This window comes from Sardina pilchardus, chromosome 24 (assembly GCF_963854185.1).
Source record: "Sardina pilchardus chromosome 24, fSarPil1.1, whole genome shotgun sequence".
In the NCBI taxonomy this organism is placed as follows: Eukaryota; Metazoa; Chordata; class Actinopteri; order Clupeiformes; family Clupeidae; genus Sardina; species Sardina pilchardus.
Window position 1 is genome coordinate 5,575,796 of NC_085017.1, and position 12,500 is coordinate 5,588,295.

At 45.4% G+C, this 12,500-nt stretch overlaps 1 protein-coding gene across 1 annotated transcript in view; it reads right to left on the reverse strand.

Moving 5' to 3' along the window:
• The window catches only part of csmd2 (CUB and Sushi multiple domains 2), a 398,565-nt gene that overhangs the window by 199,495 nt on the left and 186,570 nt on the right, over positions 1 to 12,500 (reverse strand). The window contains 2 exon segments of the mRNA XM_062529179.1: positions 196 to 273; positions 4,836 to 4,948. Coding sequence (XP_062385163.1) covers positions 196 to 273; positions 4,836 to 4,948 — 191 coding nt within the window.

The following is a 12,500-nucleotide window of genomic DNA, read 5'->3' on the forward strand; positions in this document are numbered from 1 at the left end:
TAATGACAGACTGCTCACTCACATGCACATATACACACACACACACACACACACATACACACACACACCTGCCTCACTTTGAATATATTGTTCTGGGTGGCTTTGGTGTGTGTGCGCTCGTGTGTGTGTGTGTGTGTGTGTGCGTGTGTGTGCTATAATGGCCGGCTATGCTGTGGTGCAGCGTGGAGGACTTACACACTGATATCTTGCTGTGGTTGTCCTTGCTGGGCAGCATCTTGACTCCTCTGGACTTCAGCTCGGTCATCTTCTTCACTGTGGGAGAGAGGAGGGGAGGAGGAGGAGGTGAGGAGGAGGAACAGCGTGAACGTGCGCCGACCAATCAAAGAACAGACCACTGACCCCACAGGGCCAGGTGTACAGTCCAACACAGCGTGCTAACAACACAGTAACCTACTGGACATACGTATGACTTCCCCTGCAGGGCAAGATATATAGTCCAACACAGCGTGTTACAACACACTAACCTCCTGGACATATGTACGACTTACCCTGCAGGGCAAGATATATGGTTCAACACAGCAGGCGTACAGCACACTGCAACACACAGTATCTTCTGATATGTGGCCAACCGGGAGTTGTTGCTTTGAGCATAATCATTTAGTCCCTGTGACTTCCTTTAAGGGCCGTTCACACCAAGAACGATAACTTTAACGATATCTATAGCCATAACGATAAAACGTTCACGCTGACCAGTGATAAAAAAAAAGTCTCTCCTCATGTTAATAACGTGAGATGGATCAAATGTGATGGGTTCTGATTGGCTGTTAAGCTTTTCATCGTTCTCAAAATCGCCCTGAAAATGACCCCCAACGATATCGTTCTTCATGTCGTTATTGCTATAGTTTATGTGTGAACGTCGTCATTCATATTACTGTAACAAGAGCAATATATTCTAAAGCTATTGTGATAGTTATCGCTCTTGGTGTGAATGTCCCTTTAGTCTGGACAGTGGACAATCATCACCAGTGGTGTAAGTCCAGCTTCAGAGAGTAAAAATCATGTAATTTACACCAACCATTCTGATTCAAATTGGCACAACTCTTCAGCTACCCAGGAAATCCAGAGATCTCTCGAAAGCACAATTTGAATTTGCTCAGCGAATAATGATGCTCTTTACCCATGCCATTGGAGTCGAGCGGCACCAATCACATCTGTGTATCTGATATAGGCGGGTCAGAGGCGATGACAACAGTGCTGTGTGTGTGTGTGTGTGTGTGTGTGTGTGTGTGTGTGTGTGTGTGTGTGTGTGTGTGTGTGTGTGTGTGTGTGTGTGTGTGTGTGTGTGTGTGTGTGTGTGTGTGTGTGTGTGTGTGTGTGTGTGTGTGATGATGATGATTGAGAAATGTCCAGAGCAGTGGTGTAGGGTTCCCTCAAAGAACTCAACCTCAAAGAGTGTGTGTGTGTCTGCTCCCCTGAGACACTGTCCCCAGACATGACACACACACACACACACACACACATACACTCCTTTCACAGCTTGCACAACTAACCTGCACCATGTTTAATTCAGTACAGCCTCTCTTGAGCCTGCATTACTGTGAGAACATTAAATGATCTCTCTCTTCCTCCCTCTCTCTCTCTCTCACACACTTTCTCTCTCTCTCTCTGTGTCTTTCTCTCTCTCTCTCTGTATGTCTGTCTGTCTGTCTTTCTCTCTCTCTCTCTCTCTCTCTCTCTCTCTGTGTCTGGGGCTGTGTTGTGACAGCAGGGATGGGAGGAAGATGCCATTTGGCATGGTGAATTTCACTTATTGAATTCAGTCCAAGTGCATTAAACACTTCCTGTTACGAGTTGGACGAATTCAATTGATTCTGCACAGCTTCTCTGCTCCTGCTTTTGTCTCTGTCTCTATTTCTGTCTCTCTCACTATCTCTCTCTCTCTCTTTCTCTCTCTCTCTCACACACACACACACACAAACAGACAGATGCACACACACACACAAACAAACACCATGTACCGTCAAGGTCGTACAGTACAATAACAATAAAACTAATAAAATATTAGTTAAGCCCAAGGTGATTGTCGGCACTTTGTTCATAAATAAAATAAAATAAAATATAAATATCCATAAAATAGCAATGTTCCGGGAATACATTTCTCTACTCAGTTCCAACTACTCTTTGTGTCTTTGTTTTTCCTCTGCATTTGATGCAGGGCATTAACTTAACATTAACTTTGCTGCCATTAAAACAATGGCGAAAGTACAGGCTGTTCAAAGTTACCAATCTGGAGGTTGTCTCCTCAAACACACACACAGACAAAGACACACACACACACACACACCACACCACACACACACACACACACACACACACACACACACACACACACACACACACACACACACACACACACACACACACACACACACACACACACACACACACTTCCATTTAAGAGCTCCAAATAGTATGCTTTAAGATGAAAGAGAAAACACAATTGGTACAATTTGGTGTGCCGTTTCCAAATCCTGGCGCATAATGCTGGAGAGCACCTGATTAAGTTATCACGGCATAAAGCTGCTTCATCTCCAGCATTTGATAAGGAACGGCTTAATCTCCATCCAGCCGAGCGTTTTACACTCACACAGGGATCCCATTTCAATCTGCACTATTCAATTAAACTGGATTCACTCCATTGTTAAATTTCCAGTAAAATACCGACCTTGTTAGAATAGAGCCGCGTGTTATATTGCGTTTTATTCCGCTGAGACTTTGTGCTGTTCTATAATTTGATTTTGATCCAATCCTACACATCGACTTAAAGATGAACTCTGGCTTCCCTCAGCTCAGATAAGCCTGATCACCAGGCTAATGGTCTATCTATACGCATTCCATAGGATGTGAGATGGTTGATAGATAGTCTAGATAGACCTGCAGCGTCTTCGCTCAGAGGAAGTCTGCTATCCTACACAGAACACACTCTCTATCCTACACAGAACACACACACACACACTCTTTATCCTACACAGAACACACTCTTTACCCTACACAGATCACACTCTTTAGCATGTAGTAACATTAACGTTTATGAGACGTTAGCAGCAATCTCTGATCTGGTCTTGATGTAGCCCTGATCTGTCTGTGATGTGACTGATGTGGCCCTCTTCTGGCCTTGTTGTGGCTCTGACCTGGCCCTGATGTGGCCCTACTGTGGCTCTGATGTGAACCTAATATGGCCCTTATATGGCCCTGATGTGGCTCTGATCTGGCCCCTGTCTGGGCTTGATTAAAAGCAGGATCAGGCTTGATCAGCATGATGTGTTTTACGACACAAGACTGTTCTCCTTGTCTGCCCTGATGTGGCCCTGACGTGGCCCTGACGTGGCCCTGATGTGGCCCTGATGTGGCTGTGTGCAGGGGCTGTGCAGAGTCTGTGTGGGGGAGTAGAGCAGGGCCCTATTCTTCACAGCACAGCAGCTCTTGAGCGCTGTCCAATCCTATCCCATCCTGCTAACAACACAAAGACAGATGAGCCTAAGTGACTTACTGTGTTTAGAGCCGCTGCTCGCTGGATATTAGCCATTTCAGAGCATTACGCTTTAAAGTGGTGGTGGTGGTGGTGTGTGTGTGTGTGTGTGTGTGTGTGTGTGTGTGTGTGTGCATGTGTCTGTGTGTGATACAGAAGGAGGGTGTAACAGGAAATTTAATTAAGAGCTTAAAGCCCACATCACTATCAAAGCCCATATCCACCACCCTCCCCCCCTCACACACACACACACGAACACACACACACACGCGCACACACAATTACACTCTCTGATTTCCTAAAACCGTGATTTGTTTATCGCAACCTGTAATCCTATCTTGCTTCTCCCCTGATCTCTTTAGGGAGACGGGGGGGCCGGGAAGAAGGTGAGATTCCCGCTGATTCCGGATCAGTCTGCGGCAGCGGAGCAACTAATCCCTTTTTTTCCGGCTCATCTCCTGCCTGAGCCGACCTCTGACCTGCGGACAGTGATGAGATGGCTCGTGGCCGAGGATGGGTGGAGTTGGAAGAGGAGGGGGGGGGCCCTGCAGTAGAACTCAGCACCGGCTACAAAGGTACATCTGCATTACATTTTTTTACTGTTTTTACTGTATTAAATATGTATTAGATCATTGTTTTAGTCCATTCTATTTAATGGGAAGAGAGGTAGACGGCTGAGTTCATACAAAACACACACACACACACACACACACACACACACACACACACACACACACACACACACACACACACACACACACACACACACACACACAGAGACACACACACTTTTTTTCGATGTTTACTGATTGACTGTTTGACTTGAATTCTACACTTTGTGCACATATCAAGCTAATATGGGAATGTTAGCATATGTTACATGCTAGTGAATCCATTGTTTGCTGGGCTTACATATGTAACTTTACTGCTACAGATTAACCTTGTAAGGGCCACTTTGATTGCATCTATTCATCTATTCGTTCATTCAGGCATTCAATCACCTGTTAACTGCTCTCATTCATTCATTCATTCATTCATTCATTCACATGTTCAATGTTCTTTCTGCCATTCATTCATTTACATGTGTACTGCTCTTTCTTTCATTCATTCATTCATTCATTCATTCATTTGCATGTGCACTGCTCTTTCTTTCTTTCTTTCTTGCATTCATTCATTCATTCATCCACATGTGCACTGATCTTACTTTCATTCATTCATTCATTCATTCACCTGTTCACTGCTCATTCATTCATTCATTCATTCATTTATTCATGATTGATTTATTGATTCAGTGATTCAGTGATTCAGTGATTCATTGATTCATTGATTCATGACTCATTCTCACCTTGATACTGAGCACTGAAGCCCCTCAGTTTGTGGTTGCCATCCGTTGTGAAGTGGATTCTCAACCAGTTCTTGCTGCTGATGATGGGGGAGGGCAGGTTCGGCCCTGTAAACCTGAAACAAATCAGAAAAAAAACATAAAAACGTTACTTTTCAATACACACTGCTGATGATAGGGGAGGACAAGTTCGGCCCTGTAATCCTGAGAACAAATCAGAAAAAACTAAAATAAAATTACATTACATGAACATAAAACACTTTTCAATACACACTGGAATTACCACGCATCAAACACACATCACAAACTCAAGAGAATCTCATAACACTGATTTCCGCTCACTATATTATCAATCAGCCCCCCATCAGTCTAACAATCGGAAATTGAGACCTTGAATTCTCACAAAAGCTTTGAAAATAACTCCCTTTATTATTTGCAAAGGCGGAAGGAAATAAATAGGGGTTGACAGAGTGTACATGATTATAAAAACAGAGAGATGGAAGACAAACATATTCAATAACGATATGCAAAAAAACAACCTCTGACAATTGCAATTACATTATTTGTCTGTTTCATCAACATAATGACACACAAGGTTATGTTTTGAGCTGCGTTGCTAACCAGTGTTGTTGGCCACTGAAAGACAGACACACACACACACACACACACACACATACACACACACACACACACACTGAAATTTATCCTGGAGAGCTTCGGCAGGCAACTTGTCGTGACCATCCAATCAGAAGATTCGGAATGCTGTCAGATACTGTCTGGCCAAACTATCGGAAAATTGCTACACGTCTCATCACCTTCTCTGTCCAGTTGAAAACCCTGACCCCATCCACAACACACACACACACACACACACACACACACACACACACACACACACACACACACACACACACACACACACACACACACACACACACACACACACACACATGCTACCTATGACCTCATCTTCGCTTTTGCTGAGGAAGCATTTCTGTTGCTCTTAAAACTAAAATCAATCAGCCACTCCCATTCTCTATGAATCTCTTTGGCTGTGACCTCCCCCACAACCCCCATAAAACTGATGCATTGTGGGATTCAGAGTTCAAGGCTGCAGCAGGAGAGAAAGGAAGGCTCACAAATGTTTATCAGTGAGGGAAAAAAAAGGAAGAAAAAAAAGTTATGCTTGGTTTAATCAATTACAATGTCAAAAGCTGTTATTTTTATTTAATTAGTCCAGCCATCATCTAAACCAGCCTACAAGGGAGCGTAGCCTCGGCGCATGACAGAGGATCCACACAGGGTGTAAATAAAGGCGTGAGCGGTGGGCGTTCAGCCAGAAACACGTCCAGCAGAGGAGAAAGAGATGACAGTAATCTGTGGAAAGCTGTCCAGCAAAGCTGGTCTTGCGTGGGCTAAAGCCCAGGTTGGCAGGATGAGTCGAATTAGTTGTTATTATTACTAAGACAATGCTGGGCTGGTCTGCGATTAATGTTCACAGTGGAGGCCTTATAGCAGTGTAGCCGACGCTAAGCTCTTAAGCCGGCGCGAGTGCAGTCAACGAGCTGACAGCAAGACCGAGGCTCTCTGTGTACCAAATGTCAGATTTGGCACAAAGAGGCAATTTACAAAAGGTTGGTAAGGAAGTGGAGAGAGACAGACAAACACACACACACACACACACACACACACTCACACAGAAAGCACAGCGAGAGATAGAGAGAGAGAGAGAGAGCACAGCGAGAGAGAGAGAGAGAGAGAGAGAGAGAGAGAGGGGGGGGGGGGTGTAATGATGTGAATATTAAAATGTTTCCAAGGCAAAAAAAAAAAAAAAGGTTCATAATGACGTTTCTCCTCAGAGGCAGAAGGCATCCAGTCACTGTCAAACCTAGCACTGCACTGATCAAAAACCTGTTCGAAACGCGATGCTAACTGCCACAGACAGACCTGAGATCAGTGTCTAGAGCTAACGCAGCACACGTTGGAGACAGCGAGCCTGCAGGCTGTCACACAGCTTCTTCACATATGTTAGCTTCACAAGCAGGGCCTCATTACCGAGACAGAGAGAGACGGATAGAGAGAGAGAGGGGGAGAGAGAGAGAGAGAGAGAGATAAAACTACTCAATGAAGATTTAGCCAGGCGCTGTTTGACTGACATCATGTCGACAGACACAGCTGCTGGGAACGTTGTGCTGTGAGCGTTGACTACATTTCATTCCTCTGCAGACAACTGTGGCGTTTTGACTGTCCCGTACATGAGGCTCACACTGTGGAATCAAACTCACACACCTGCAGCATCTTGAGGGATGACAGACCAAAGACAAATCACCTTCACACAATTTGGACGGGACTTCAACAATATTTTTTTGGGACAGCACATTTGTGGTAAAGCCAGCGGGCGCCATCTTTAACACCATCTGTAGCATTTCTGTCCACAGGCACAGAGAACTAGCCTGGCTAACACCACAGTGCTTTTCAAAGTGATTGAGAATGGGTCTGGAGACCCTCCATTCACTTGTGATTTCCTAGGGGCTAGCCAAGTGAAATCTAGCTTAAACTGGCACATTAAACTCTTACCCAGTACTTTCCGGCAGTTTAGCAAAAGCATATTTCTTGTAAATGAAGGTTTTAAATGTTAAATGCTCAATCCCCCCCAAAATACATGTCCATATAGTACAACGCTTACGGTTATTCAAATAATAAAAAATTGGGAGCAACATTTTTGGTTGCAGCGGACTTTCTTTTGATTTAGTACTTGCCTTTTTGCCCTGCTCCCATTATTCAAATTGGATGTGCGTGCTTGGATTGCACTTTCATGCATATAGTACAACTCTGACATCATCAGAACAGCCACTGGTTGTGATGGACAGGGCTGCTAAACAGTCCTCTGTCTGTTATCATGCAAAAGCCCGCCACATGGCATACTGTAAGTGATTGTGATTGGTTCCTGTGTTTATGATTTGGAAACCGGTCTCGATGGGAGGGTCACCAGAAGGACCTGCAGATCAAACTCAAATCTGTGAACAGATTCGTCTGGGTCCACCACAGAGGTGGAAAACTCCTGATTCAGAACGTAAATGCCTAATCATACAGTACTGTATATTGGCTCTACCTGTGCACTTCACACAGGTGATGTAATCAATTAGCTGCTCTACCTGGCTAATTAGAATCAGCTGGTTGAATTGAGTGGTTGGCAGTGGCACAGATACAGTATGTGGCAGGACTTTTAACTTTCTGAAGTTGGACTTCTCCACCTCTGGATACACCAGAATATAGAGTTAGCACTGAACCTGCTCTGGTATAGGGCTCAGTGATCAGTGAGAATGATGCAGCAGAAGTGGAGAGAGAGGAAGATATCATACTGTATGTGTGTGTGTGTGTTGTGTGTGTGTGTGTATGAGAGAAAGAGATCATGATCGTCAAAGCCATCTGTGTGACGCGAATAGCATCTGAATAGAGTCACAGCTAATTTCACTCACTCCCTTTCATCGCTGTGGCCTGTGACGACTTTATGTTCAGGCTGGTGTGTGTGTGTGTGTGTGTGTGTGTGTGTGTGTGTGTGTGTGCGTATGAGAGTAAGAGTTTATTTCCAGTTTACTGTACTGTAGTACCTCCTTCCTGTAGTTCTCCTGACTGTAACACAGTGGGAGGTACAGTAACATCACCATCATCATCATCATCTTCAATATTGTCATCTTCCTCGCCCTCGCTGCTGGTACGCGGTGTGGACCTGTTGCCAGGCGCCAGGCTGCCGCACGGGGGGCCAATCATGAAGAATAAAGTGTTCCCATGGCGACGCTGCCGCAGCAGAAGGCTGTCAGCACGAGACTCCACTAATGTGGCGGGGAGCCACAAAGGACCATTCCTGTGTGTGTGTGTGTGTGTGTGTGTGGGTGTGTGTGTGTGTGTGTGTGTGTGTGTGTGGGTGTGTGTGTGTGTGTGTGTGTGTGTGTGTGTGTGCGCGCGCCTGTGAAGGGCCATTCCGGTACACATTATGGGGAATCTGGCTTGTTAGCTAAAGCAGGCTTGCGTCTCCCTGGGGGAGGTACAGTTAGCATGACGCAGCAAATAGGCCCCCTCGGGAACATTAACAATAGGCCCCTCTACACACTGCCACTCTACTGCAGCAGTCTGCAGCATTCAACACACACACACACGCACGCATGCACACCACGCACGCACACACACACACACACACACACACACACACACACACACACACACACACACACACACACACACACACACATACACACATACACACACATTAACTCCAGGCCCCTCTGTGTGTGTCAGAATGTATGCATGTGTGTGTGTGTGTGTGTGTGTTGGTATGGGTCTATTTATGCAGGTTAGTCTGTGTGTGTGTGTGTGTGTGTGTGTGTGTGTGTGTGTGTGTGTGTGTGTGTGTGTGTGTGTGTGTGTGTGTGTGTGTGTGTGTGTGTGTGTGTGTAAGGTGTCTTGGGGTGACAGTGTGGCGTTGAGAGGACTCTAACTGACAGGAAGTGTAAGAGTGAGTGATGGGGTCGCCGTAGAGACGGTGTGGGCAGAGGCATATATGAGACAGGAAGACGTATAGCTCAGCCTATAGCCCAGCTCCCCCTCGCCTCATGATCACATAAAGACCACTCACTCATATATACAAGAGGGCAAAGGTCAACTCCACAACAATCACACAATCCCATTCTTCTTTCACTCTCTCTCTCTCTATTTTATATCCCTTCTTCCTTTCTATCCCCTCTCTCTATCTCTCTATTGTTCTACTATCTCTCTCTATCTCTCTCTCTCTCTTTTTTTTTTCTATTCTCTCTCTCTCTCACTCTTTTAATTTTTCTATTCTCTCTCTCTCTCTCTCCCTCCCTCCCTCACTAGCGTGTGTTCTCCACTACATGTGTAAAAGCTTTCACAGCATAACAGATGACCAGGGATACTGTGACAACAAGACTAATGCCTTTCAGAGAATCAATCACGCGCAGCTCCGCCTTTACTGAAATTAGTTTTCTTCTGCGCGCCGTTTTCACATATTTATTTATTTCATTATGACCAGAAGACCATTACCTCGCCTTACCGACACACGCACGCGTGCACACACACACACACACACACACACACACACACACACACACACACACACACACACACACACACACACACACACACAGCCTTCCTACCATTTCTCCTGTCAGAATAATGGAGGCATTTTACTGCTCTGACACCTTGTCCTGTGGCGTTAGTGTTGATTTACAATGGAGACGTGCAGACACACGAAGACACACACTTTAGTGCTGATTGCACCTTTATCAGCGCCTGGACCCCTCCAAGCGTCCGAGACCATCATCGGGGGCCAGGGATGGTCACTGACACTGAGGGTCAGTTCTGTGGCCAGAGGACGGAGTTGAGAGCTTCTGACCCCGTCTGCTAGCCTTTTCGCTAAAAATACAACCAATCATCTCCTTTATTTTTGAGGAAATTGGACCCCCAACTATCTCCACGCCTTCAGCGCAAAAATCAGAAAGAGTGAAAAAGTTCACAAAGAGGGCAGAAGCAGCTAATCACCTTCAGCTGAAGTACCTGTATTGAGGAGACTTCTCAAGTCTGATGGCTTTACTTCAGGAATCAGGCCTCAGTGACCTGAGCAAAGTCACTTCCTGTTTCATTGGGCAGAGTCAGAGCCATAAAGATATGATAATGGCCAGGTTTCCCACATTCTAAGAATGTTCTAAGAATACTCCTAAGAAGTTCTTAGCACTTAAGAGCTTCTTAACGAATCTGGGAAACCCGGCCATTGTCTCTCTAGGGCTCTGGGTAAAGTAACCTCTGCATTGTTGTTCAATAATAAAACAAAAGATGCACATACCATAGGATTAGGACAAGAACCCTGCTTACGCATAATAATGCTGCGCCCTCTAGAGGTGTCGTGGGCCTAATTCAGTGAAGGGCCAATGAAGGAAGGTGCCTGCTTAATACCAGCAAAGATCCTTAAATTCAATCCTTAAATTCATCCTTTTTCAACCGTCTCTGATACCAGAGAAATTGTTTTTATTAGTGATTTGTGATTTGTTGGTGATTTTGTTTATTGACGGTAAATAGCCTGGGTTGTAGATTGGCTGCTGTGTGAAATTCCATTCATCTAGCACAAGGAAATTAACATCTATCCAGCACACTGTGAAATAGCGCACGTCTGTACATACACACAGTTCTGACTGCATTCACATAATGCAGAGTATGGGGAACGGTGATGATTGCCAAGTCAACTGTCTCCAGTTTGTTCATCTTAGCCAAACAATTTTATTTCTAATTAGAAAAGGAGAGTGAAGAGGCAGTAAGCCATGCATTGGCTGTGTGTGTGTGTGTGTGTGTGTGTGTGTGTGTGTGTGTGTGTGTGACAGCTGCAGAGGTCTTGATGAAGCCATTGAATGCCCCCCCCCCCCCCCACCCCATAATTACCACTCAAAGTCAATGTGTTCTGCTCGTCTTTCCGAAAGCGACTCACAATGTTTCTGCGAATCGAAAAAGCAAGCGCATTGTGATATCCCATTAAATGTAGCTAAACTCCCTTAGCTTCCATTCACTTGTATTGGGATTCATATTTAATTGAAATTTTACACAAACAAGCAGGATGAAAACATCCTCTAGTGCTCCCTGAATGGAGGAATTAGACGCGGTAATGGAAAAGACTGACACTGGCCAAAAATAGAAACACTTATTCCTTCAACCTCCTTCATTTCAGCCCCATCCATTTAGTCATAGATACAGAAGACAGTTTGATGTCCAACACAAGTCTTTTCACACACACACACACACACACACACACTGAGCACACACACGCACACACACACGAGCGCGCACACACACATGCGAACACACACACACACACACACACACACACACACACACACACACTTACACACACACACACAGATAACAGCTGGACAACAGTAGGCCGGATATATGTATCCTCGGCCTCCACGCTTGACCCAACGCTATATCTGAGCTGACTGGTCATGGAGGTTATTGTGTAAATACGAGCGTTGTGAGTGTGACCGGAACATTGCATGGAGTTGCCTCAGCGTGAGAGGAGACGCACACACACACACACACACACACACACACACATACACACACCTCAGTGTGAGAGGAGACGGGCGAACTGTGTACACCACCCCCCCCCCCCCCCCCCCCCCCCCCCTCTCCAAACACACACACACACACACTTCAGTGTGAGAGGAGACGGGCGAAGTGTGTACACAAGTCGGAGGAAAGACACAAACAAACAAGTAAACAAAAAAAAGAGCAAGCTGTTTGTGGACAGCCGTCTAGCAGCCAGAGCAGCTCAAAGGCTTCCCCAAAGCCTCTCACTGGCACTAAGTCAGTGTTTCTTAACTGGTGGATCGGGACCCAAAAAAGGGGCGCGGAACCATTCTGGGTGGGTCACGGAGCTTTTATTCAAAATGCTGCCTTATCAGATCTAATATTGTACCTTTATTTAACAGGCTATTCGTAGCCAATGTCAGTCATTGCCATGGACATGCAATGTTTATGTAACTGGTCATGTTAGACATCATTTTAGAGGTAAACGTAAATGTAATGCCAAACATCTGCATGTTCCAGACAAGTAGGTCTACAGGCACTCTGTATGTTACCATGTAGCTCACCATATCCGTTGGC